The sequence below is a fragment of the Hippocampus comes genome, unplaced genomic scaffold, assembly GCF_001891065.2.
Source record: "Hippocampus comes isolate QL1 unplaced genomic scaffold, H_comes_QL1_v1.1 scaffold1, whole genome shotgun sequence".
Classification (NCBI taxonomy): domain Eukaryota; kingdom Metazoa; phylum Chordata; class Actinopteri; order Syngnathiformes; family Syngnathidae; genus Hippocampus; species Hippocampus comes.
Window position 1 is genome coordinate 1320480 of NW_017805010.1, and position 27780 is coordinate 1348259.

General features: G+C 41.7%; 1 protein-coding gene across 2 annotated transcripts in view; it reads left to right on the top strand.

Annotated features, from left to right (window-relative positions):
* Positions 1-27780, top strand: part of nphp4 (nephronophthisis 4) — a 124089-nt gene that overhangs the window by 92241 nt on the left and 4068 nt on the right. Inside the window, exons 18-28 of one of the 2 annotated variants that reach the window (XM_019863074.1) lie at positions 6145-6279; positions 10435-10619; positions 11551-11774; positions 13541-13730; positions 15006-15089; positions 18992-19148; positions 19875-19954; positions 20245-20330; positions 21731-21902; positions 24658-24837; positions 25368-25516. In XM_019863074.1, coding sequence (XP_019718633.1) covers positions 6145-6279; positions 10435-10619; positions 11551-11774; positions 13541-13730; positions 15006-15089; positions 18992-19148; positions 19875-19954; positions 20245-20330; positions 21731-21902; positions 24658-24837; positions 25368-25516 — 1642 coding nt within the window. The remainder of the gene's footprint in view (positions 1-6144; positions 6280-10434; positions 10620-11550; positions 11775-13540; positions 13731-15005; positions 15090-18991; positions 19149-19874; positions 19955-20244; positions 20331-21730; positions 21903-24657; positions 24838-25367; positions 25517-27780) is intronic. The other variant, XM_019863072.1, reaches the window with a different exon arrangement.

Genomic DNA, 27780 nt, shown 5'->3' on the forward strand with positions numbered 1-27780 from the left:
TTATAATATACTGTGCAATCACATACTAAGAGTTTTTACTCAGTTCAAGTTTAAAAATTAAAGTATAATATTTGCTTTCGCTGCTTGTTACTTCTTGAAGAAAGTGTTGTTTTTGGTTTATACATTTTTGCACTTTATTTTATTGTATTTCAATCCAATTATGTTTTAAAAATATTTTATTCGAGTAAATGATCGAAAATTACTGCACTATTATTTGTTTTTCTTTTAAGTAAATTTAGCCTACTTTTGCTAAAAGAGAAAATATGGACTATTGATAGTGCCTTGAATAATATCGGCTTCTTTCATTCATGTTATGGGTAGTTTTATACAAAGGAAATTTTTTTGTGCCTGTTGAAAATTAAAGTTTACTGACATAGCCATAAAAAAATGTTGCTTTATTTATCTGACCGTATTGGAATGTATTTGTTAGGTTTTCAGTCAATTAAATTTGGTTCAATAAACAATATGTGGTTATTTTTAAAATTTTCAATGAACATTCGATCAGTCCGGCCCTCGGCTTGCAGCAAAAATTTTTGTCTGGCCCTCCGTCCATTTGACTTTGACACCCCTGGTATAGGGAGAGCGTACGTGCGAAAAAGTTGAGATTTGAACCCGGGACTACGAACTGCTAGCTATATGTGGCATTGTGCCACTGTAACCAAGAATTCTGTCGTGTTAAATCAGTTTATTTAGCTTTCGAAACGCATCTTATAGCCTTTCTCTTGCTCTGCCAGGAGACCAGGAAGAATACGGTCACACGCACACATAGCAAAGAGAAAGTACATATCTCTTTCTCCAGAGTAGAAAAGGCGACTTTCTCCAAACATCACATATCTGCAGCAGCCTGATAAGCCCTGGAGAGAATGCTGCAGCTGCTGAGAGCACTGAGACTCTCGCTGAAAGGTGCCATCAGTTAAACAAATTATAACTGGAATTTACCTAACAATTAGGTTGGGACTTCCCGAACGGCTGATCATACAGGATGTCGTACTTATTAAAAGCGGTTTCTTTGGTCTAAAGGCCTTACTCCATCAACCTTGCTTTTAGCCCCGAGGTGATGGGGAGAATCTGCTTATTCCGAAAGGTCAGTGGCCTGGAATCAGGAATCAGGAAAAATTGATTATTTCAGACTACTTTGAAAGTCCCTCGGTGCTTGCTCCCATTTGTTCTCGGGCCAGTAAATTGCTGGTTGGTTGTGGCCTTCACCTGAAGAACTGCCAGCACTGCAAAGTGGAGTGGGTCGGCGAGATGCCGCCCAATGCGATTATTGTCATCCAACAGTGTGAAAATATCAATAAATGTGATAGTGTTCAGCCCCCTGCTATTTTGTTCCCATTACTCTTTTCCACGTGGAGGAGGAACAGCATTACTCGGGTGTTTTCTCCACAGCACAAATACTATTTCGGGGTGCTAATAGTCACTGGAGGAACTGATATGATATTCCACTACTTTGGCAACAAAGAAAATCACAATACAAGTACTAAACAAGAATTGATATTGGAAGAAAGCCGTCAACAATATATCTATTAGTCTATTTTCGTGAGTTTTCTGTAACACCCCAAAGATGCCACAAAATACCACCGAATCCCTTGATAACTGGCAGAATTATTGAAGTGATACCGTACATCTTGATTAAGAGACAAAGATCTTGAAATGTTAGAAAGGAGCTAAATTTAGCCTTGGTTCACTTTGGACCAGATGTTCAACCTCCTCTCTGTACTCGGAGTCATTGTTGTTCATGATGTGCCCTGCTAAAGCTGTGTTACCCGCAAATTTCACTCCATGACAGCTCTGGAATTTCACAGAGCAGTCATGGGTCAGTTGTGTGAACAGGAGGGGACTCAGTACACAGCCCTGGGGGAATCCAGGGCTAAGGATAATGGAGGAGATGATGATGTGGATCCTGCAAGACTGTTGGTCAGAAAGTCCAGGACCCAGCTACCCAGTGGACTCAACTCGAGAATGTTCATCTGTTGCAGCAGGTTCTGTGGGATGATGGGGGTGAAGGCAGAGGTGAAATCCAGGAAGACCAGGCGGAGGCAGGAATGCCTGCTTTCCAGGTGGTTGAGGGCTGTGTGGACTGATGCACTGATGAGATGCCATGGTCAGTTCATCCTGGAGGTATACTGGTGAGAGTCCACACTGTCGCTGAATGAGTTTTTCATCTGTGCCATGATCAATTCTCAAAGCACTTCATGACTACTAGCATATGAGCTCTTGGCTCTCACTCAGACCTATCACTGTGCAGGTCTTGGGTACGATGGGGGTGATGGAGGCAGTCTATAGGCAGGTGTTCAAAATGTCTGTTTATACCTCGGTGTAGCTTGCGGGCACAATCCTTCAGGAGACCCGCTGGGATATATTCTGGACCGGAAGCGTTGCAGGGGTTAATCCTTTGAAGGGTTTTCCTGACATCTGCTGGGAGATCACCAGGGGGTGGCGTGAGTCTGACGAAGATGGTGTTGTTGTTGAAGTCCTCAACGCGGGACGAGGGACTGGTTGAGGGCATTTGGGCTTTTGAGCTTTGTTCATCCTTGGTGTTGTAGTTTGTGATGCACTCAATGCGTTTGCACATGCTCTAAGGGTCAATGGAGGGGAAGTGGCCCTGGATTTTTTGAGCAGAGGAGTATTTAGCCCTTCTGATGCCCACAGTCAATTGTCTGTGAGGGCAGCATCCCAAGCATTCAGCAGTGCTCTCACGTCTGCATTCAGCCAGGGCTTCAGGTTTGGGTACATGGTGATGGAGACAGACAGCATTTGCACATTTTAAGATGAAGCCCAGGACTGATTAAACATATTCCTCCAGGTTCACTTCTCCTTCCTGAGCAGCTGCTTCGCTGAACATTGATCAATTTCTGCACTGGCAGTGTTGAAGCACGGAGGCAGCATCATTGGGCCACACCTTGATGCTCCAAACTGCGGGCTTGGACTGAGTGCATGGTTTAATGAGGGTAGGGGGGGATTCAGGAATTTGTGTGACCCCAGATGTAGAAATCCATGTCAACTCGATGAGTATTTGATTAGGCATTAGTGGTTGTGACGATTAAATCTTCGATGTTGATTGATGGTTAATTAGAACGCTTAAAAGATTAAATTGGAGGATTATAATTGGGTTCATTATTAAGCCATTTGTTTTATTGTGTGCAAATAGTGCTTGATGTTCTTCATTTTGCATCCTTGCAGGCTTTCCTGCATAGTTCCATTCATCACCCAAACAATCGTATGCACAAAAGGAATTAACCGAAAGGCCTATAATGAGTCGCCGAGGCGTCCGTCTTGATGGTTTTATTATGGATTGGAGATGTTTAAGCAGAAGTTATGCCCTCACAGAAGTATTTGGGGAAATAGAACTCCAAACAATTACATTGTGCAGAGTGGGAAGGCTGTAAAGGCTGATGGATGATGAAGGAGATGCTTTGAGACGGCAGGCACCTCGGCCATTAATCTACAGAACTCTCGTCTGTGTTCATGGCAACCCCAGGCTCCTATTATTCATTTAGATGTTGCCCATTATCAGTTTGTTGTGAGAGTCTGCCTCTAAAACATTTGGAGGATGCTTTTGATGCCCCTTCCAACAACTCCTACATCCCCACTTAGCCACGAGTTCGAGGTGGCGAAGCCTCTTAACCGACACAGCCACCGTATTTTAGATGGAAGCGTCCTTGAAGTGGTATGTGGAACCTCTTTGCAAAACGTTAAAGCAACTTCTCTGTCAATTAAGCGGCTCCCTTGGGTTTGTTTTGACACATCAAAGTGAAGAATTTAATTGAGGCATTGTGAATAAGTGGCCCTGCGTATAACAGGGCTTTAAACGCAATTAGATCTTTCCTCAGGTATACTGACTCCAAACGTTTCCCTTGGCGCGTCAGAAAAGTTCCAGGACTGGCGTCACAAAAGACTAAAAGTATATAAATATAAAACACTTGCCCTTGATGACCTGGCAGCTCAGCGGGATGCTCAGAGCATTGTGAGCAGGCTCGTTGTCATGGTGAAGCGGCCACAAATTATCCTGCCTCATCTAATGCGCTAAATGAAGCAAAGGCGGCAGGAACTCTTTGAAGACCCGCTGGCGCAGAGTGAAGGGGGAAATGTATCGTTTGGCTTTGAAATATAGCTGTTGTGAGAGAAGTCCTGCAATTTTTTTCTGACGCACCTCCGATCTAAATACGGTGTTTTATGTCAAAGTTCTGTTTATAAATGATCCCCCCCGCATGATATGATCTTGGGGTAAAGAACTTCTGATGGTGCAAGATGAACTTATGACTCATTTACTCACTGATCACCCTGGAGTCTAAACTTATATTTTTATGTCTTAAAAATGTCCTCAGGTTCAGGATAAAGGTCTGAAGGACTGATGATGTTTGAGATATTTTTAAAATTTAAATGTATTTTCCAAAAATAATCCGTGATGATGCTACCTCGTGGAGGCAAGATCCAGTTCATCTCAAACATCCGGGCTTTGCTCTGCTGTGGAAATGGTACTCGGAGGTTATTAACCATCAATCAGAATGAGAGTCGTCATGTTATCAGCTCTCTCCATTTCGACTTCTCTTGTCAGTCAAAGATGCCAATTACTGTAACCCCGCCAGGCTTGTCACCATGGTATCGATCCAGCCTTGGGTGTTGTCAGCCAAGATTGTTCCTTCAGTGTGTTCATTTTGACTAAATGGAAAGGATCCCGTAAATAAAGCTAGCTGATGAAAAAATAGTTTTCACTTGAAACAAACAAACAAACAAAAAAATAATTTCAGTCATCAACCAAATTTGCACTGCCACAGCATTTCAAAGTATGGGAACCATTTTGTGTCCTGCATTTGTCCACTTGAGTCACTGACGGAATAACAAGCTATTCCATGTCAAGTTAAGAAGGCAAACAATATCTTTGCATTTTCAATTACCGTATTTTCTGCACTATAAGGCGCTTCGGATTATAAGGTGCACCCTCAATGAATGAACTATTTCAAAACTGTTTTCATATGTAGGGCTGCATTATAAGGCGCATAGAATAAAAATTACAATAATGGCTGCGGTTGCGCTATGCCTCTACTAGATGGCGCTAAGATCGAGGGAATATAATACAGCTTTATTTTTTTGAGCAAAGCCATGCAGAACTGGTCGCAAACACGGACATGAAACATAAAACTACAAATGCCATTACAAAACAAATCAAGGACAAATGTTCTGAAGGCAATTGATTCAACAAAAAGGCATACAAACCTTGTGGGCTCACATCCACAAAGGGCTACATTTCCTTAGAAGTCTTGCTTGTTTCCTTCCTTCGTTTAGTCAGTCGTTAACTATCCTTTTGGTATTATCTTCTTGTCATAATGGTTGCGCAGGACTCACAAGGTCGGTGTCTGTTTGAGTGTCGGGCAGAACCCTTTTAGGGTACAATTGGTTCCTGCGAATAATCACCAGATGCCATAGGAACACTAACAGGGAAACAACTCAAAGGGGACTATAAAGAGCATGTAACTCCCTATATAAGGCGCATCGGACTATAAGGGCGCAATGTCGGCTTTTGGGAAAATTTAATGCTTTTAGGGGCGCCTTATAGTGTGGAAAATACGGTATGCTTGTTGTGTTGTTTGTTATCTGTTGTGATGTATTTCATCATTTGATCCTTGGGAGGACCAGCAATTTTAATTTTGGAAGGGACATTCGAATGCCCTTTTTATATACACGGAGGAGCCTACATGCCAATCGTACTGCTGTTTTTGTAAGATTTTGTTCATATCTGTTTGTACTCGAATTTGTCAAAAGCAGACGGGTATGTGTGTCATTGTTACACTCAAAAGCTTAACTGTTATTTCCCCCCGCTTTTCAGCAAAGGTGACACACCGATTGTAGCTTAAGAAAAAGAAAATCCATTTATGGCCTTCAAAAAAGGGTTTCACTTTCAATTGACTCTATTTTATTAAGACACGTTTGATTTGCTATTGCATGCCCTCAGTCTTCCAGGCTAATTTTGTTCGAGCGTTTGGGGTCAGTGCTCAATGACTGCTAGATGAACATTTGCCCTTTCGAATGAAATAAAAAGTCTGTTTAAACTTCTCTTCGACCTTCTCATGTTGAGTCGCTCTTTGAGGTATGAAACGACACGACTTTGAATATCCAACTTGAAATGGTCTCCCGTCTTTAAAGGGTCCCAAGCAGATCTGAGTAGGAGAAGGACGGTGGACCGCATGCAGTCTCATTCTTACATCATCATCCCCCGTGAAGTCACTGGCAGCTTCGCGGGGGGGAGCTTGTCCACCAGGAATATTCTCCAATTTAATGGTAAGTGAGCACTTTCAACCGCAGCCGACAGTTTGTGTTGATGCTCGGGCGCATCCGCTTTACCTTTCAACATATATCGAAGTGCCTTCGTGTGGGTGTATCTTAGCAATTAGCAATCAGTGTCTTTCACTGCCGGACTACTGGCTGCCTTGATCAAGCCAACCGGATCAATTCCACATTGTGGCTGTTGGCTGCACCACTGACCCACTGCATTTTCAGCCTAATTGAGCCTGCAGAAGCTTCTCGGGTGGTGAGCCACAAGCTTGCTATGTGTGTGTGTGTGCTTGCGTGTACGCGTGTGTGCATGCATGCGCGCGGGCATCGGAGTGCGTATGCGACGGTGTGTGTATGTCGAGCCCAAGCAAATGCACACGGCGAGGAAACCACTTTTTCCTCTCACTTAAACAAGCAATGGCTAGTCAAGGATGTAGCGTGTGATGATGCTAAGTGTGCAGCGGAAAGTCGAAAATGAACACTCACACAAACTTTAAAGGCACTTAGCGGGGCTGAGACTTCAGCGAAGGCCTAACAGTCGCAAGTATGGATTAGCATAAAATGATGCCCCGGCAATTGCTGCTTTTGACAAAATGTTTCTCTGAAGATGCATACATTATTTTGTTGAGAAATTAAAGAAGGATGTCTCGTCTGCAAGGTCCCCAAAAGTGGAAAGAAAAAAAAAGGGAACTAAATTTCAATAGATATTTTACATTCCAATAATTTAGATAATAGTATGTCAAAACACATAAGGAATTTGTCTCTGGTAGTATGAGCTTCTCTATACTATACTGCTTATTAAATACACAAAGAGCATTTAGGGCATGTTAAATTTAGATTCCAACCAAAGGCACTCACTGGCTCAAAGTCCAAATTATGCTTGAAAACACAAAGTCGTTCAATTTTGGACATGCTTTAAATCTTTGCTTCTTTGACGATGAGCTGCGGATAAAAAGTTCATGTTTCTGATCTGTAAAAAGCACGAGTAGGGTATTTATCTAACTCCATATTCTGTGAGTCTTTTTTTTTTCTGAACAGACACATGACGTTAGAACCATATGATTTAAAATACACATGCCAGGTATGAAATAGCTGGAGGCTTCACAAAGCGACACAAATGTTCGTGATATGTTATTTATGTTTCTATTTTTAGCTCTCATGCAGGGCCGCTTGCAGTGACATGTTGAAAATTCTACACTGAAAGTGTGCATTCTTTTCATAGGATAAGAATAAGAAAACCTTTATTCGTCTCACAATGGAGAAATTCCCAATTTTTAGCAGCAAAGTTATGAAAGGAAGAAAGTCGAAGAATAAAGGAGTATAGGAGCTGCTGTAAAGGCCGCCACTCTTGCGGTGCCATCTACAAATACAAATGAAACTGAGCAATGACGTCCATGACAGCGCAATTTGTCTAGGCTGAGTTCTCACGTTTGCTCAGTTCAGTGGCATGTTGACAAGTGACGGACTTTCAGTCTGGCTTTACTGTACATTGCAGCTCCAAGTGTACATGCTGGTGTGAGTGCCTTTACCTCAGTTCTATTATTCTAAAGTAACAATGATGAAGCTTGAATACATTTTGGGACTACTCTACCTACCTCTGATAATAATTATATCTCGTCACCTTTTCCCCGGGACACTTATTTAAAACGACGTATTTTATGGTCAATGATTGACAATACTGTACCGTATTTTCCGGATTATAAATCGATATGGAGTATAAATCGCAGAAGAAAAAACGTATATAAGTCGCACTGGAGTATAAGGCCTATTTTTGGAGGGAAATTTATTTGATGAAAATCCAACACCAAGAATAGACTTGTCATCTTGAAAGGCAATTTAAAATAAATAATAAAATAGACAACAACAGGCTGAGTGTATGATATGCTCACGTTACATGACACATAAACAACGAACTGAGATGTTCACGTAACATATTAAGGCTTCTTCAGTTAACTATAGCATAGAGAACATGCTCACAAGTTTACCAAATCATTAGTGTCGACTTATCAACACAAGCCTATAGTGCCCTCTTGTGGTTGGATATGAAAATAACATGTAAAATGATATAATAATCTCTGAATAATTTCACACATAAATCGCTCCAGAATATAAATCGCACCCCTGGCCAAACTATGAAAAAAAATGTGATTTATAATCCGGAAAATGCGGTACAGGTATATGTAACTATCTTATTCTAGATTGTGTTCCATATAGTGTCGTGGACACCTTATCTTTAGAGCGGTGTCAGTTTCTTATCGACTCAGACATGTTTGTACCGCATGGAATAAATCTTGCTCAAAGCTTTCTCTCCAACTCCTTGCTAACTTTTCTTTGCTGCTGTTTGTCTGGATTGTGGCCAATTAGTCTCAGACAGTTTTACTCCCTCCGGGATTTGAACCTAGCTCACTGACTGTAGCGGCACACACAGCTAACTTTAATGCAGCCAGTGTGGAACTGATTCCTGCTCTTCGGGCTATATTGTCTCATGGACGTAAGAAGGAGAAAAGGTGCACAACTCTGGGTGGAGCAAACCCAAAATCTGTGAGCATTCCCTGTTGAAACTGCCCTTTAGCACTTTTTCATGTACACCGTTTCAGAGCGTGTTGGAAGTCACATGCTCAGAGAACGTGTGACATCAAATTGAACTTGGATGCACGCATACAATAATACAACAATAAAAGAGACTTCCAAAAATGTGTTTCAATATATTTAAATGGTCACAATCTTTTTTTTTCTCTCTCTTCTTTACCAATCACCCCTTGGCCAGTATTCATGAGTCCAATAAAGCAGGGTGCCCAACCAGCTTGCGTGGCAGCACGGAGAAATTGAACCGAAATATTTTTGGGATTTCATCAGATCGGCAGTGTAAGTCTGCAAATACAACGTTTTAGAATGCTGGATTTGTCCAGATTTGAATCCAATTGAGATGCTGTGGTGTGACCTTAAACGGGCAGTTCATGCTCGAAAACACTCCAACATGGCGGAGTTGAAGCTATTCGGAAAAGTGGGCCAAAAGTCCTCCACAAGGGATGTGAAAGACTCATCACTAATTATCGCAAACGCTTGATTTCAGTTATTGCTGCCAAGGTTGGCACAACCCATTATTAGGTTCAGGGGGCAATTTTGTGCCTTGATAAATTAAATTAGCGTTTCGAAACTGCATTTGGTATTTCCTTGGGTTGTCTCTGCATGGTATTAGAATTGGTTAGATGGACTGAAACCTTTTTGTGCAAAGAACACAGAAATCACAAAGGGGGCAAATACTATTTCATGCATTTTCCAAAAAAAAAGGTGCGCTTGATCTTATTCACGGGTTTAAATGAGATTCATGTCCACGTCTCTGGATTTTTTTCACAGCCTCTGTTCTCCATGAATCACACCTTGTTTCTGCCGCTCCTTTTTTGTGTTCATTGCCAGCTTTTACCAGGTGAGTGTGTATGTGCCCTGTAATGAACTGCCAACCAATCCAAGGTGTGTCCGCTTTTCCCCCCCCCACAAGTCAGCGAGGATAGAATCCAGCTTCCCCACAATCCTGAACAGTATAAGCGGTTGAAATTTGCTGGATTTGAATCTTTTCTTAAATATGAGGAGCTGCCATACTTTGGCTAAACCCCCAGTTCACTTTTTTTTTTTTTTCTTCTAGCTTCACACTTTTTCTACGTACTGAAGCTAAAAAGATGCAATGCGAAGTGGCAATGATTTGAGTCGTCCCCCGTTTCAACTTTGGCCATGTTGGAGTGTTGTGGAAAGTGCAGGATTAGGGGAAATGCTCTTGTCAGAGTTTTTTATTTATTTCTATCAGCAACATGGATGATTTGCATGAATCCTGCCAATAATTAGGCAGTTCCTCTTAAAGTGGAAGCATGGTTTGGTTGGGGTTTGGCGCTTTTTCGGAAAGGAGCTGAGGAGGGTGTGGATATAGTGCCACCAGGAGGGGCTCCGGCCCAGTTGTAGTCATGCCAGTTGTTTGACTCGACTCATGCCTGTGCACAAGCTGTTGGGTTTTTTTGCGCTCCAAAAATACTTTCCGATTTGTTTGCGCCTCTCTCCCCTGGACATTTGGCGAGCTTTTTCAAACATATGGTGGGAACAACAAAGTGATTAGAATGTATTCTCTTCAGTCAATATACTTCATGCTTGCATATGGTTTCTCCTTCGTAGCGAAGAACACCGCACAGGCGCAGAGACTGCAGGTACAAGAGAAACACGGGCTGGCGTACAGCGCTAGGCTCAACAATGCCACCATCTTGTCAGGGGGAAAAAACAAGCCCGACAGTGGCCATCGCAAGCTGGAGTGTATGGCCGCCGTGCACCAAAAGGAAGCTTGTCAAACGACTCGTGTCACGGTGAGGTCACGCCGCATTTCAAGAGTGTGCCTAAAGTCAGTTGGAGCTTACTGCTCCATCATGGAAGACTTGTGTTTTGTGTCACTTAAATAGTCAGGTGGTAAAGAAAGAGCTTTGCTTCGGTCTAACAAATACTCACAAAGGAGGTTTCATGTAGATGTGGGGCATGTGCCGGGGAGCCTGCCATTTTTTTTTTTTTTTTTTTTTACCATTGTCACGGTGGCACGCCCTTCAAGCTCCTGTGCTTCAGCGATTGTACAAGTCGCTTTTAATTGTTCCTCCGTCTGTAGGTACAGCTTGTTCTTTCACCCGCGGGTGCACATGCTAAATGTCATTTTGCCAGTATTGTGTCTCACTCTCTCAGGTTTTGTACATTGCGCTTCCTGTGTTACGGCCGGCGGTTTTTATTTCACACGGCCCTCGGTGCTAATTACTTGCAAAATAATAACTTTTGCTGAGCTAGTTAGCTTCAGCTTCACTAAAAAGCATAATATTTTAGATCATTACGCCAAATACGCCAATTGGTTTTATTCAAGAAGACAATTGTTATTTTTTTTCGTATTTACTGATTTAATATAGTCACTCCAAGTGATGAATCTAAATTCATTTCTTGTTTAGGTTTCCAAAAAGAAAATGTTCGAAATTCACTCCCGATTTAGAGTGCCAATACATTACAATTCATCGCTTGTAACATTATTTACATATAGTACAGCACAGTACTGCCTGTCGGGTAAAGTTCTGGCTATGAGGAATCTACAGTTGATCCAAACAGAAATGAAAAATTAACAATAGCCTTTTTTTTTTTTTCAAAACAATGAACTTAGTCTTATCATTTGATGTTGAACTGACAGGTAATACTTATCTATAGAAGAATAATTTTAATGTCATTTTTATTTTTGTTCTGCTTTTATAATTCCTGTTTTGGTTTTAGGATGGGGCTAACGAAGTTCCTTTGACCAAAGAACTTTCGCGGGCCCCCTTCTTTCAAGATCTGAACAAGGCTGAGGGCATCAGCAACATGCTTTGCCACGCCATCACCACCCCTCATCAACTCTTTGCCAGCCTCGGCTCTGCTGAGTACATGGAATTTGCGCTAAAAAACCCTTTCAACACTCCTCAGACAGTCACCATCCACAGCAATGATCCTGAGCTCAGGTGAGGTTCCATCATTTACATTTGTGGGTTTTTTTCGCTGACGGAGAAAATGCGGCCAACTTTGTGTCCCAAATGCAGCACACCGACTGTGAGCATGTGTTCCCCGTGTAGTATGTGGTTGGAGTGTGAACTCCCGGTACACTGACAGTGTAAAAAGCTTTGCCCTGAAATGAAAACATGTTCACACTTTGTGGATGTGTTCCCCATTGGTGGCGAAGGAAAGGAAATATTGTACTTTAGATTCCAAGTTGCACACACTCTTTCAATTGTGAAAAAGTGAAACAAAAAAAAACTTTTTTTTTTTGTGATTCAAGAGTAGCCTTTGTCAACAGACTAAATGTCCTGTAGAACTGAAAAAACAAAATATCACTTCTGCACAGGTCTGTAAAATAGCATCATGATACAAATTACGATAAAATACAAAATGTAGTTTGCAGATGAGGGTAGAAAGAGTATACCACTCGAGTGTCCCAAAAAAAAAAAAAAAAAAAAAGGATGGCCGCTGCCCTTTAACGTTCCTCATTATTACCACGACAGAGACACAAAATTCACCTCAATAATTTTTTGGGTCATCATCTGCTGCCGTAAATTAAGCTTCCATTTAAAATTCCACCAATTTGTCAGTGAAAAATACAGTGTGTTGCCCGTCGACTGTACAGTGTGAAAATTATGGTTGGCTCTTCGCCCATGACTATGTCCTGGCTGATAGCGGAGTCAAAAATACGTCAGAATGTCGGATTAAAAACATGTTTAAAATTAAAATCCTGTTTGATTAAAATGATAATGGAGTGCACTATATATCAATGTATCTGCATCAAACAGTGACCACCCAAAGAGCTTTGCAAAGCCTCACCAAAAAAAAAAATAATAATAATCATTAAAAGTACTGCAGGGGCATGCTTGTGGCCGCCCGCTTCTGTTTTAACGACTAAAACCCCGAACAGGAAGTCCAATTAAAAAACAAAAAACAAAAAAAAAAACCCCAAAAAAACAACAAAGAAAACCTATTTGTACGCCAATACATTAAAAGGCAGACTTCCACTTTGTGTTATTTTCAAATATGACTGAATGGGCTTCACACTTGCATTTGATGACAAGTTTGCTTGTGCAGATTACATCATGCAGTTTGCTAAATGTCGTTCTGGAAACAAAGAGCCGTTTAACGAGAATCACATCCAGTTCACCATGGGGGCAGCGCAAGAATAATGCTGATGAAATGCTGAGTACTGTTTAATATAGTCCCCCGTATTGCAGCCATTATGTAGCCCCTGATTCCTGGATCACCCGAGCTTTGTATCTTGCTTTGTTTATTTTCCTTTGCGTTATTGTTAATCTGTACACACTAAATCGCCCATTCGGGATTCAGCTCATGCCCGAGTTTTGGATTAACATACATCACATTGATCAACAAATGCTGGAGAGCGCCACGGATGATTCATGATGGCATTAGCCCAAGCATCAGGTTTACCGAGTCTAAGTGCGACTCATCCATCTTTGCATCTGACTTCTTATAAGCTATTGCTCCTTGACGTTTCTTTATTATTATTTTCTGAGATTTGTTCTTCCAACAGTTAGAAATTTTTTCACGTTGGGGTCCGTTAATTCCTGGTCCGTTAACACCAGATTCCACTTTATCACAGGGAAAAAAAAAGTTGTTCCCTGGGCACAGTATTTGCTATGGCGTCTATTTTATGGATGTCGGTTCCTCAGTGAAACAAAAGAGCATGTTTGTAATGTCACTTGTGCGTGATCTACTCTCCATCCAGTGTCATCACCAACACAAAAGAGTGGCAGTACTTTAAAGAACTGACCAAAACACCCACTTCGTTGGAGGAGGACATGTTTCACGTGGAGGAAGGAGCTCCAGGGCCAAAGGTTTACCTCCGACCGAAGGAGACCGTTCATATCCCGCTCAAATACCAGAGCTTCCTGTGTGACCACAACATGACTCCTCAGGTAAAGTTGAGAGATTTCATCCATTTTCTGAACCGCTTTGTCGTCACGAGGGTCGCGGGGGGTTGCTGGAGCCTATCCCAGCTGTCTTCGAGCAGTAGGCAGGGGACACCCTGAACCGGTTGCCAGCCAATCGCAGGGCACACAGAAATGAACAACCATCCTCGCTCACACTCACACCTAGGGACAATTTAGAGTGTTCAATCAGCCTGCCATGCATGTTTTTCGAATGTGGGAGGAAACCGGAGTACCCGGAGAAAACCCACACAGTCCCAGGGAGAACATGCAAACTCCACACAGGAAGGCCGGAGCAGAAATCAAACCTGGTACCTCTGCACTGTGATGTAGACGCGCTCACCACTCAACTAGCGGGCCACCAGCGTTTTCACTATTTATTTAGTTATTATTTGCATCTCATTTTATAACACCGGATTTTTTATTCATGTCACCAATTCCGTTTCGGCAAACGACAGCCCGTTGGACAACAACTTTTTCAGCGCATGACTACGGAGCACGTGCGGATTTGTGTGTGGTTTGGGGCTCTTCGGGAAAAGTGGCACGAGTCATCCTTTTGAGAACAATGTTTCATTTTCGTGGATGGTACAGGCAGCAAGCCAGGCTTTAGGACGAAGTTATGAAAAGGGGAGCGGCAGCCGCGTGGGGTTTTAGTCAACCAGACGTCTTGACTTTCAGGTTCGAAAAATAGCCACCAAAATAACTCGTATTTCAGAGGAAATGTAATCGCCGTTGTGCCAAAGGTAATATTTCATCCAATATATCGTTGACTGTGGAAAGCTTAAAATAGCATGATGATGGCCCCTTTCAATGAATACCCCTGTGAGAGGTGACTCAAAACCGATCAATATTTTCAAGGCCGTTTTTCATGTCCAGCTTTTGTATTGAGTCGTGCAAGCGTAATCGTTTGATTTTGCCCTTTGGGCTTTTTGATGTGAGAATCTAGCGGAAGATGGGCAGTGTAACTGAAATGTGCTCATATGTCACTACACCTAAATAAATTTTAACCACTGCTGATGTCGCAGCCGGCACTAGCTTGTAAACATGCACTGACACTCAATACTTGATGCCAAAAGGACAAACTGTCCTATTACATCCTCATGCTTTCATCTGTTGGTTGTGATCGTTTGCGTTTATTTTATTTATTCATTTATTTATGGCTCGAGGTGCAAAAATATGAGATATCCGACGGAGTCGTTCTCATCCGGGCTTGACAGATGATCAATTTTGATAAGCATTCTGTGTCTTATCATATCCTCACAGGGGCCGAGCTTTCTACCTCCAAGCAAAAGTTCGAATGCGGCTAAGAAGATTCCGTCCAATATCGTTGCTGCCAAAACCGTCAAGGTAAAGAGTTTGCGCTATTGTGCTGGAGATCTCCTCGCTGTAGAGGATCATGTTTACCTCCTATCTGATTTTATTCTCAGCTGCAAGAATTTTAAGACGGAACTTCTTGCCGTGTGTATAGCCTCCGCCTTCCTCTCCTTCTCCGCCGCTCCTGCCGCTTTGAAGTGCCAACTATTTCCAAAGTTACACTAGCCAGACAAGTGAGGGTGTCGAGCAAAATTATACGCTGGGAATCACATTTATCTTGTTTATCTTACTGAACTTTTTACTTTTTTTTTTAAATTTTTTATCTCCAACTGGAAATGTCAGGCTTAAGCGTTAAAGTGCCTCTAAAAGGAGGACAGTTTGACACGTGTGGCTAATCGAGTTAAATGAAGCATGCATGCTAAGTATGGCTGAAGTTACTTTTCCATTTCACACGCCGTTAATAATACGTAAGAAGGGAGGAACAATGTCAATTTAGTACATTTCTATTGGATGAACTTGAGATAAGACCATGCGCTTTTTTTTTTTTTTTAATCTTCCTGTGATGTAATTTACTCCACAGCTGCATCGTATTACTGCTGTCAGCAAAAATTATTTCTGCTACAGGAGATTGCACTTGGAAGTTGTATTTTATGCTGCTCTCATGAGGCACGGGAACAAATTTCATTCGATGTCAAACGCTTACAGACTCCAACGTGCTAATCAGCAAATATGTCCTCAAAGAAGAAAGTAGAATAGAATAGAATCGATGAGGACAAGTTGCTTGTTTTGCAAATCTGAATTCAATTGACTTAGTTTTTTTTTATTTTTATTTTTTTTTTAATTTTATTTTATGCACATGGTATATGTATTATTTGCGTTGTTTGTTTCATTCAAAATTGATATTTTGGAATAACGAGGAATAGCTTATAGAGGAATAACAATAATGCGGGTTACAGTGCAGTGATTTATTCTTTTTTTTTTTCTTTCTTTTTTTGGGGGGGGTGTGGGGGGGGGCGCTACAATATTATTGCAGACACCAGGCAGTGAAGGCGTTTTCACACTGCACTTGGTTTTCTTACTGGGACAGCGCTCAAGGACAACCTCCTCCCGGTGCAAGCGAGCCTATATTTGGATGTGATTGGGTGGCAGCGAACCAGGAAGTAACAGGCAGACGTTTCCCTTTGATTGTTCTATTGCTGTTAGCACTCTGAAATCACTCCACCGGCCTCTCACCTGTTGGATGCAACTTCTGACATCAACTTCCACGCACCGGCGTTCCAACCTTGAGCCATCGTAGCACATTGGCAATATATCAGGCTTCCTCCCTCATTCCCAAAACATACACGTCAGGGTCATTGATTGTTTATATACGGGAGTGTGTGTGGTTGTTTGTCGATAATGTTCCGTGGGATTGAATGGTGACGAGTTCAATATGTACACCGCTTCTCGTGGCTTCTCAACTGGCAAAGACTCCAGTTTACCAATGACACTGAACCAGAAAAGGAGTATAAAAAAATGGACATGCAGTCATCGTAAGTTATTTGTGTTGAGTACACAACACGGTCTCATTTGCCCCGTTTCATGAAATAATGACCCAGCTTCCAATGGTCGCGTTGCCATTTGTCTTGTGGTGTCAGAACTGCTCCACCATGCGAAGAAAAACAAACTAGACTCCTGTCGAGGTGAACAAGGTCAGACAGGATGCCAAGCTTTGGTCCCACTATTAGTCAGAACATCGCCATGGCCACATATGGCCAGCACAGGCCTGCGAAGCTGATCCATCAGTCATTTGCACAGCTGCGGTTTGGCACTAAATCAATTCCTGTCAGTTTTGAGATTCGATAACCAAAAATGTGCAATGTCACATTTTGGTTTAAAGCTGTCATCCGGCAGAAATAAAGGGCCTCCCCAATACTAGCACATATTTTATATCAGCGGTCCCCAAACTTTTTCCTGTGAGGGCCGCATAAGCTTTCGCTTCTGTGATGGGGGGGCCGGGGTCAGTCTGGAATAGAAAAAGGGTGACCGCAAGAGTACGGAAATGTAAAAATGGATTGTTTTCCAGAAACCCACACAAAATGAAGCCGCCTCTTGACAGATGAGACTGACAGACGTTTCTTTGCGCTGAAAGAAACAAAAACAAAAACATCGTTTGTCCACTTTGGTTTAAATACCCCGCATTCTATTTTTCTCTTACCGAACCTTTTCGCCATGATCCCGTTCTCTGAGAGAGGGGCCGGTTTCGGATTTTTTTTTCTGGCGTTGCCAGATAACGGCACAGAAAGATGCACCAAATGTCACATTATTGTATCTGTGTTTATGAAATAGATACTAATTAATAGTTAATAATGAAAACGGTTCAGAACTAAGGAACATTTTATTGCAAAAGCCCAACTTTATGATCAAAGACAAATCCACATCGATGAAAAATAAATCAAAGGTTTAAAGCTGCGGGCCGGATCCGGCCCGCGGGCCGTAGTTTGGGGACCCCTGTTTTATATACTCGATATATCGCTATGGTTTGTGCTGCAGGACGTGGGTGACTGAAGAGAATATTCATCACACACGCAGCAACTTAGGCTGGGTTGACGCAATATGGCTCAAGTGTAATTATTGAGATTGTATTCTTCTCAAGTGACACAATTCAAATCTGCTTCATAGAAGCATTACAATAATTCTTCTTCCAAATGTGGATACAAATCAGACATGAATCAGATACCGACATCAGCCCAAACAACAGTAAACATATTAAAAAGTATATTGGTACCTCTACTTATGAAATTAATTGGTTCTGGAAGAAATTTTGTAACTAGAAAATTTTTCTAAGTAGAGACGCGTTTTCCATGTAAATGCCCTAATCCGTTCCACGACCCCCCAAAATTCAGGCATGTTTTCGAAAGCATGTAAATGCATCAAAATATGTGACAAACACATGTTTCAATTAGATTAATTAATACAATAAATGAGAGTAAAAAACAAAGAAGAGAGTAAAGAATGAAAATGGTGAACACTTTTTCTGGGCAATTCACACTTACGTAAAACTATCGGAATGCCTCATAACCGAATGACAAGGACGCTGCATCGACACATATCTATCTATTTATCTATCCACACACATAGACACATACGGTAGAGGTCCCGCTTAGCCAATGGGATGCCAGGAAGATGCTAGGTAATAGCCAATGGCAGAGCAGCTACATGTATGTTGCGTTAAGGAAACTCGGAGCTGCGAGTAGTAGCCCATACTGTATTTTTACCTTTCGTATCTTGAAATTTCTTTCGTAACAAGAGGCAATATTTTCCTGTTGAGGCGTTTGGTAACTTGAAAATTTCGTATGAAGAGACGTTCGTAAGTAGAGGTACCACTGTAAATCTATAACACTGACAAGAACCATAACAATGAGACTATAGAATAATTATTCATTCTGGAATATGATAGATTAGATATATTTCATTCATTAAATAAATAATTGTAAACAGCGACCAGCGAGTAATGCCGACGGTTCAGTCCAGGCAAACAAAATTGATCGAGTGTTTAACGTTTGTTATTTTTAATGTTTCTTTTTATTATTGTTTACTCCCATGTTGTCACTACCTGGTGTTGGCACTTTTAGATTTGTTAACTTGCAGATCGGATATCTGCGAATGGAAGTTGTTACATGTTTCAAATCTTAATTTGAGTGTTAGCATAGCCACAGCAGAGAGGTTTAAGCCACCACTGCCCTCTGTTAACAGCATTATACCAAAAGGTATTTTCTGTCTTGTTTAAAATAGTAAAATGTCCAGTGTTGACCAAAATAGAGAGTGACACTGAAACCTTTTAAGATGCTGAATGCCGGTATCGCAAGCAAAAAATGTTGGTTGTAAAATAACACACGTATGTACTGAAATCAACCAAATCATTCGAGCGAACTTACTTCACCATCTATCTCCAGGTTTCTTTCAAAGCAGAAAACGGTGACCCCATCGCCATCTGCCAGGTGATCGTGGAGCCATCGCCTCACATTGTCGATCAGACGTTCCGACTTTACCACCCACAACTCAGTTTCCTCAAGAAGGCCATCCGCTTGCCGCCCTGGCACACCCTCTCTGGTAGCACAGATGACTACTGCACGCTACCAAATGTATTTCTGTTTACGGTAGCAATTTTCAAGTCACTGCATCTTATAAAGCCCTTTATGAACGTTCTTGTAAAATTACAATTTTTTTTTTTTTCGATGCTTTGAGAAATAGCAATGGATGCCATGCCGCTCCGAACCCACGACTGGTTTATATATTTTGTACTCCTGTGTTTATGTCCTAAATGTATATTTTTGTGAAGCTTCTTTGTGAGAGGATTAAAGTGACTCCAACTACTGGAGTCATATTCCCGTATTTTCCGCACTATAAGGCGCACCAAAAAGCATTCAATTTTCTCAAAAGCCGACAGCGCGCTTTATTATCCGTTGCACCTTATATATGGATCGATATTCTGATCTCTTGGACGTAGTATTTTAAATTCTCTGTAAAGTTGTGAAAACTCGAAATAAATAAAGCTGTTTTGTATTGTATTGCCTTTAGCGTAGCTCCCTCTAGTGGATGCGTCAGGCAACCGCAGCCACTATTTTAGCTTCTATTTCATGTGCCTTATAATGCGGTGCGCTCTATATATGAAAACAGTTTTAAAATAGGCCATTCAGTAAAGGTGCGCCTTATACTCTGAAGCACCTTATAGTGCGGAAAATACGGTACTTGATCAAAGGTGATTCTCATTCTGCTTATCCATTTGTGCACTAATATGCCGTTTTAAAATCTGATCTTTCTTTTTAACGTGCGAAGCCGTCGGAGGCACGGATGCCGAGACTCACATTTCTGTACGCTGCAGTGACCCAAACGTCATCTGTCAGACCCGAATGATGGTGAGAGAATGACTCACTTTTCCACAGTATATAAGCGTTTCCGCCCACACTAATGTAAGCAGGGGGATTAATTACTAAAGTGATAGCTTCAGCACCATCCATTGTTCAAAGGCAGAGTGCTATTCTAGCATTCTTTGTCATGAGCTGAGTACCTTTTCTGAAGCACAAAGAAGGCTCAAGTCTTTACCCAATTGAATGCTTTCAACATGCTTGTCTGTTATTTATGGTAATTTCTGCCCGCTTATTTCCCCCCTTACTTTTACCCATTTATTGGTTTTACTCGTCACTAGGTGCCAGGAGAGCCTCAGGATGTGTACTTGAAAGTACCCGGAGGTCCGAGTCCCAACATCAAAATGTTCTTTGTGATGGTTTTCACGTAAGTATTCTTACAGTGGCCCCATTAGACACAGCTGCACAATACGGGAAAAAAAATGCTGATTCAAATTCAGTTTTTTTCCGTCCTTCAGGGTTATTGCTCGTACATGAAAGAGGGAAAATGAATTTAAAAATATCTAATTGTCATGGTGTGAAGTAAATGGATAGAAATAGCATTCATATTGACGAGTGTCTTGACTATTTTATGAATGTCCTGCAAAAACAGCTTTTATGATGACAGCAATGCTCGATTTTTTTTTTTTTTTCTCTGTCAGAGGGGTCAAATTTTGACATATTTGCAGTTATGGTCTGGTGTAGAATGTTAATTAAGTGGTGTTGTTTGGGAGAGAATTTGGAGTGGTTTATTCATACATCATTGAAGGTTTTTGAGGTCACAAATGTATTTGAACCATGTTCAAATTTGGTGTTTGAAAGAAGAATTATGCATTTTATTTTAAGATGCCCTTTGGCGCACACAAGTACAGCATAAAATTGAATAGATTAGTAAAATCTATTCAAAAGAAAAATTGAGAACAAAGAACAAAAAACAGATTTTCGGGCATATGACGGTCAGAATTGGATTCAAAATGTGTTTTAAATAGTACCTTGGATTTCATCCTTTGTAATGACTAATTTCTTTCATTAATTGCGGTAAAGATTCGACAGCATCCCAAATTTTTTATTTCAGATGACCTTGTTGTTGGATCCCGATTATTTTGGCGAACAAACCTGGAGGGCACATATGAATTAGTGGTGGTTGTCAGTAACCACTGATTTTCTAGTTTTGTTTATTCATAATATGTGGAGGTGATAAAATACGGTGTCTCATAAGTTATATCACATCCAGTATTGGGACTCACTTAAAATGATTACCGTTACGTACTACTTCTCTCTGCTGTTTAATTAACGTGTACAATGGGCTTTTACTGCCGTTGTCTGAGGGAACACAATAATCATCCCACGCCGTGTCTTTCATATGGAAGTTGCCTGGTGGAAATATTTGGACAAAAGGGACATTCTTGCTCAGCGTCAAAATTCCCCAAATGACTTAAAGCATCTTCCAAAAGGACTCTGAATGCTCTTTAAGTGCTGTAGTCACGGAGCAGTGCTGAGTATGTGACTACATCGCCTCCCACTCACAGCCCTCAGTCTCGGCTCAAGCCGCTGAGACTTGAATTCCCTTCGCCTCAGCAGTGGGAGGAAGATGATGACGATGAGAATGAGGATGCTGATGATGATGATGAAGGACGGTGGTGACAAGCGTTGGCTGATCATTAAAATGCAAGTGCGCCAGGAGATCAGCCTCCCTCATCTTTGACCTATTGATGCCTTCGAGGAGTGGGGGTGGCGGGGATGCTTTCATTTACTGTATTTGTTCCTGATGATGTTTTCCGTCCACAGTGATAAGTGGATGGCCGCCCCTTCGCAGATCTGGCAGGTTTACGTGCACTTTGTGGAGCGGGTGGATGTCAGCTGTGTCACCGGCCAGCGGAGTTGTCAATCACTGGTGCTGAGGGGGAGGCAGGCTGCTCGCAAGGTCAAATGTTTCTCATCACATCCGCAGGAGATTGAGGTATACTGCCAGTTTGTAAATGTAGTGCCAAGAAAGTTACAGGATCGCTCTCATTTGATTCTGGTTCCAGTTTATTACTAGTTCGTTACATTCGGTTCTCTGCCTGTAATCCTTATTGAGAGCATCCGCACAGTCATTTCCATCTAGCTAGCACTCACATAGCAAAATGGTTTTCGGTTTGGAGTTGTATGGCCACTTCTGTTTAGAATCCGCAGAAGGTGGCCCTAATTCATGAACCAACATAAATACCAACTGCATTATTCAAAAAAATAAATAAATAAGGAATCACACACTACAATTCTGTTTCATTTTTATAGCCTTTAGAACATTAGTGTCAAAGTCAAGGCCCGGGGCCCACATCTAGCCTGCCACATCATTTTATGTGGCCTGTGAAAGCAAATCGTGTGTATGGACTGAATGATTCTCCCTGAAATATCAAATTGTCATCATCAAAATGTTGATATAACACGAGCGTTTTTGTTACCGATCCCGCTTTTCAAGAAAATATTTTTACTTGGCTCCGATTTCAACACTAGTCATTCATCAGTTTGTTTTGTATAAAAGCATTTACCGTATTTTCCGCACGATAAGACGCTTCGGAGTATAAAGCGCACCTTCAGTGAATGAAACTTGTCAGTGAATTTAAAACTGTTTTCATATATAGGGCGCACCACATTATAAGTCGCATAGAATAGAAGCCACAATAGTGGCTGTGGTTCCATTTTGCATCCACTAGATGGAGGTACACGAAAGGGAATGCAATACAATACAGCTTTATTTTTATTAAGCTTTCACAATTGCTGCAGCTGTAACCAAGCGCTTAACAGAACATTTAAAATAGTACGTCCAAGAAATGAGAATATTGATCCATATATAAGGCGCATCGGATTATAAGGGGCACTCTCGGCTTTAGAGTGCGGAAAATATGATATTCCTTTTTAAAACAAAATTTCTAAAATGATTATTAAATCATTATTCAACTAGAGTGACTGCTTCTCCAGTGGCTCGTCTCTATATGTGTCTCTACATTTCTCCACTTCAAAGTCTGCATCTTGCCAGGAAAGGTCCAAATACCTGCATGTGTGCTTGCGCCACTCGGTTGGCAATCCTGCCTCGAGCTCATCTCATCAGCTCTTTGAGTGTTTCACGAATCAAAATGGCTTCACCGCCATCTTGTTCTTCAAATGTGACCTAAGTCTGCTCCCCTTAGTTTTTCCGAGTGACCCTAGGGTATCATTAGGTAGCGGTCGCGTTGCCTCGGAGTGTCTGTGTTAGCGTGCCAAAAACTCGTGTGTCTTTGAGTAGACTGCGTACCTGCTCTCATTAAGTGGATGGTCTCTCTAGAAAATATTTCAGGGGCAGCTGGAGCGTGTGAACCATGAGGTGCAGCGAAAAACTGGCATGCATTGCTGCACTTTTGGACGGCAGCTGCTCATTAATAGATGGAGCATCATCACGCTGCCTGTGTTGCTGTTGTCTCTTTCTCGGATTTCCTCTCTCGTCAAACACGTTTTAGTCTAATTATGTAGATATGTAGCAGACTGTGGCATTTCCTGATGCTAGAAGAAGTTGACTAGTTTAGTCTTATGTCTTTCCTTTGCACAAAGCACGTCTTGATTTACTCTGCAAAGCCTTAACTTAGTGTGATATCATACAATGTTTCTTGACCGTAATGACCTTCTCGTAAAAGACAATGTTTCCCAACACGGTGGTGAAGATGTCTGCCTGATAATTGAGAGGTCCTCAGTGGAATTTTGGCTCAGGCTCTCTCGTGATAGTCTTGCATCTTCTTGCGTTGCTTGCGTGTGGGTCTTCTCTGGGTGCTCCCACTTCCTCTCATATTCAAAAATCGTGCATGTTATGTTCATTGAAGACTGACTCATTTTAAAAGTGCGGAATCCAAAACTGATCTCAGTTTGTCTGTATCACATCAGGTTCTTGAGCTATGGCATCCTTGTTTTTTTTTAATCTGAAATAAATGTGTATGTCTGAAATAAAACACGAAGATGGAATCGCTACAAGCTTTGAAAACTGAAAAATAGCATAAAACAAGGTCGAACTTTCAACGGTATGCCCATGGTTGCACTGAATAAATGAATAAATAAATAAAGTGGTCCACTATACTGGTGATCAAGTTTTTACTGTGCGGTGAGGGCACTTGGATCTGGGATTGCTTTGGTGTGCACCTCCATCCTAATGAAATCAAAAGCCAATCTTTTTGTACCGTTGCATGCACACCATCGGGTTTAGATCAGTCAATGTTTCTCACTCCAAGCCCAAATAAATTTGTCTTGCTTGTTAGAAATTAAGTCATGTGATTGAATTCTCACGCATGCATACAGTACCGATACGGGCCGTGTTTTCCTTGAAGAAAGAGGATACAGCCTGGGGAAGAAAAAAAAAAAAGACGACAGATGTATTTTTAAAAGATTCCAGCATATGCATCACAGTGGCTGCTTTGATGTGACTCTCAGCAGGTTGAGTCGCTGTGGAACGCATTGGAGGAGTCTTATGAAACGGGATAACGCTAGCCAATCGAGAATAGTTTTGCTTTTCTCAACAGATTAAAAAAAAACAAAAAAACAAAAACCAAACAAACTGCGATGCAAGTCATTTTCATTTTCAATGTCCTGCTGTCTCCCTGCACCCGAATATTTTGTGATTGGTATTTCCTCCGAGGATAATGTGCTTTGATTTTTCCTGGTCATACCTATATTAGTGACATCATCTGATTTTTTTTAAATCTTCTTCACAGGTCAACCCTGGAGGTGTTTTCCTGTTGCCCCCCGCAGGAGTGCAAGAGCTCCAACTGAAGGTGCAGCCATGGCGGGCAGGCAGTCGCTTCCTGTACGTGAACGCGGTGGACGTGGACCAGAGGCAGTTAGTCACCGCTTGGCTACTGTGTCTCAACGTAAACAGGCCTGTGCTGTCCAAGGTGAATTGATTAAAGTCGCCTTCTGCCAGACATTCCGCCAAGACGCGCCGCATGTTGCTTTCATCAAAGAAGCACTCACCTTGTCATCCAGTAAACATAGTGACCTTGTCAGCTGATTGGGGCCTGTTCTGACCGTCTGACACATTGTACATCTTCCAGTTTAGATTCCGAACCTCTGTTGTGAGCTCTCAAGTTTACGCAAGGTTTTGCATCGAGTCCAAATACATTTGAAATGATGTGTAGCATTGACGTTCAAATATTCATAACTATCCCAGAAACGCAAAGCAAAACAAACATAGGTAATGACAGCGCATGAATAAATGAAATAATGCGGAAGATGTTGTAAAAGGGGTTTGTTTACAATACGGTTTTCTGGGTCGCTGCACAAGGAAGTGGTTTAATGTGACTCTTCTGTTCAATTGACATGTGAAATTGCCCCTGTGTGTGTGCGTGCGTGTGTGTGTGTGTGTGTGTGTGTGTGTGTGTGTGTGTGTGTGTGTGTGTGTGTGTGTGTGTGTGTGTATACGCAGGCATTTGAAGTATGTGTCCCAGTTAGCAGTGGTCGTGGCAGCTCCAAAAAAATCACCTACACCAACCCTTACACCAGCGGCCGCACTTTCCTGCTCCATTCCGACCATCCGGATTTGCTCCAATTCAAGGAGGATAAATTCCAGGTGAGGTGAGACAGGGAAATTTAGTCTGAATGGGCAAACGTGCCATATAAAAAGCAATTTTATTCCCGATGATATCTTTCTGGTTTTATATTATAGGCAGGATATAAGTTGAATGCAATCTTTTGCACTTTACCTTAAATGTAATCATTACATTTCACGGTCAGATTGCCAGCATCATAAAAATAGTATCAGCTGTATAGGGATTAAAAAAATATATAAGAATGAAAATAACATAACCGCATAAATATGACAGTTATTAAACAAACAACTGAAAAATGCACAATGCCAAGCGGAGTTGCGTCACCAAAAACAATTTGAACAATAAGTTAATGACTGGAAAAGAAAAAGGTCTAAAAGTTAAAAGCTAAAGCCAGCCAATCACAATCATCTGACGGAGGCTCGTACAGCTCACATCGCATTAAATCAGCCAAAGTACACAAGCTGACTGGCCAACTGTGATTACTTGCAAGGACTATGCTTATGATCATATTGTTAGCGGAATGACTGACATGAGTATCGAGACATGAAACTTAGTCCATAATGTCCAGCCCTCCTCTCCTGTCACATCATGCCAGAAGTCAAGCGTTGAGGTCCAACTTTGAGGTGATTTCTTGAATTTCGTTCCCGCAATTGTAATGCAGAGCGACCTTTCAAGCCACTTCAATATTTTAATGAGCATCTTATAAATAGGGCGGCTCACGTGACTTCGGTGCGGGCATCACAGGTTCAGTTCCTGCTGGTCCATCTCTACATGTGATGGTCTGTGGTCTCCCTCACACCCAAAGGCAATGGGGATAGACCTTAGCTGCCCTCCATAGTTGGTCACACTAAATAAAGACATGGTCAGAAAATGAAGAAGTCAAAAAAAACATTGCACGTGTGTGTGACAAATGTTCGCAAATCCAGACGAAAATTAACAGGTCGAATGCTGTATGTAAATAACATTTTTACTTAACACCTACTGTAATTGTAGTACTTTCTCGCAGTCGTAGACATGTCCAGTATGTGACAGCTTTGCTCTTGATTCTCATGTTGAGTCTTGAGAAAAAACAGAAGCGAGCTCACAAATACCTTTTCTGTCATCGAGAAGGAAAATGAGTAAAAGCCGACTTGAGTCACACACAAGTAGGAGTCGTTGCCGTGATTGCAGCTCTTTTGATGAGATGTGATAAAAGGGAAAAACAAATGACAAAACCTATTAACAATAAAAACCAGTGAGATGCAATGGGAGTCTTTTCCCACATAAACTATTAAGGTGCAATACTGCTCCTGTCCGGGACCACGCGGCATCAATTAGCCTGAGAGAGAGGAAGGTGGGCCCTTTGTTTTATTTCATGATGTTAGCAACGCTCCAGGTGTCTAATAAAGCATTAAGCCTGCCAGCAGCAGTTAACAGTTTGTGGGGATCTTTTGCTTCCTTTCTCATATGACTTGTAATAAAGGAACACAATTTTCATGGGGGGGGGGGTGCGGGGGGGGCAGCAGAAATCAATACTGATATGCTTTTGGGGGGTATAAATCCTCCACGTAGACCCATTTAACCGTCACATGCTATAATGCAGAAGTAGAATGAACATAACGATGAAGGGAAATTGGGCACATGGGATGGCAGAAAGTGAAAACAAAATACATACACAAAAAAATATATTTTATACACACACACACACACACACACACACACACACACATATAGGCAGCCTGGTGATCGAGTGGTTAGCACATTGACCTCACAGTACAGAGGTCGCGGGTTCAATCACGGCTCCGGCCTTCCTGTGCCCGCGTGGGTTTTCTCCGGGTATTCCGGTTTCCTCCCACATTCCCACAATACGGTGATACTCTCAGCCAGAGACTCGAGGCTAATTTCTCAGCGCAGCCAATAATACGACGTGGCACAAAAGCGGCGGCCCCAAGGCTACTAATCCCATCCGTCCATACATCATCTTGAGTGCCTGTCCTCATTCAGGTCACAGGTGAGCTGGAACCGATTCCAGCTGACTTTGGGCTCTGGTCCAGAAACATTTCATTCAGTCTACATAAAGTAGAACTGAGATTATGGATTTATATCATACTAATAAATATCATTGTGACTTCTATCAATGATAAACTAATTTCTTCTGAACACAACTTCTTTCAATGGGAAATTTTGAAAGTCAATTCAATTTAAAGGTTTGTTCAACTCAAGTTCATGGATCCACGCCAAACCTGGATATTTCCTTCTTTGGCCCAATCTACATCCATCAGGAAACGTTTCCTTGAAAACCAGTTAAAT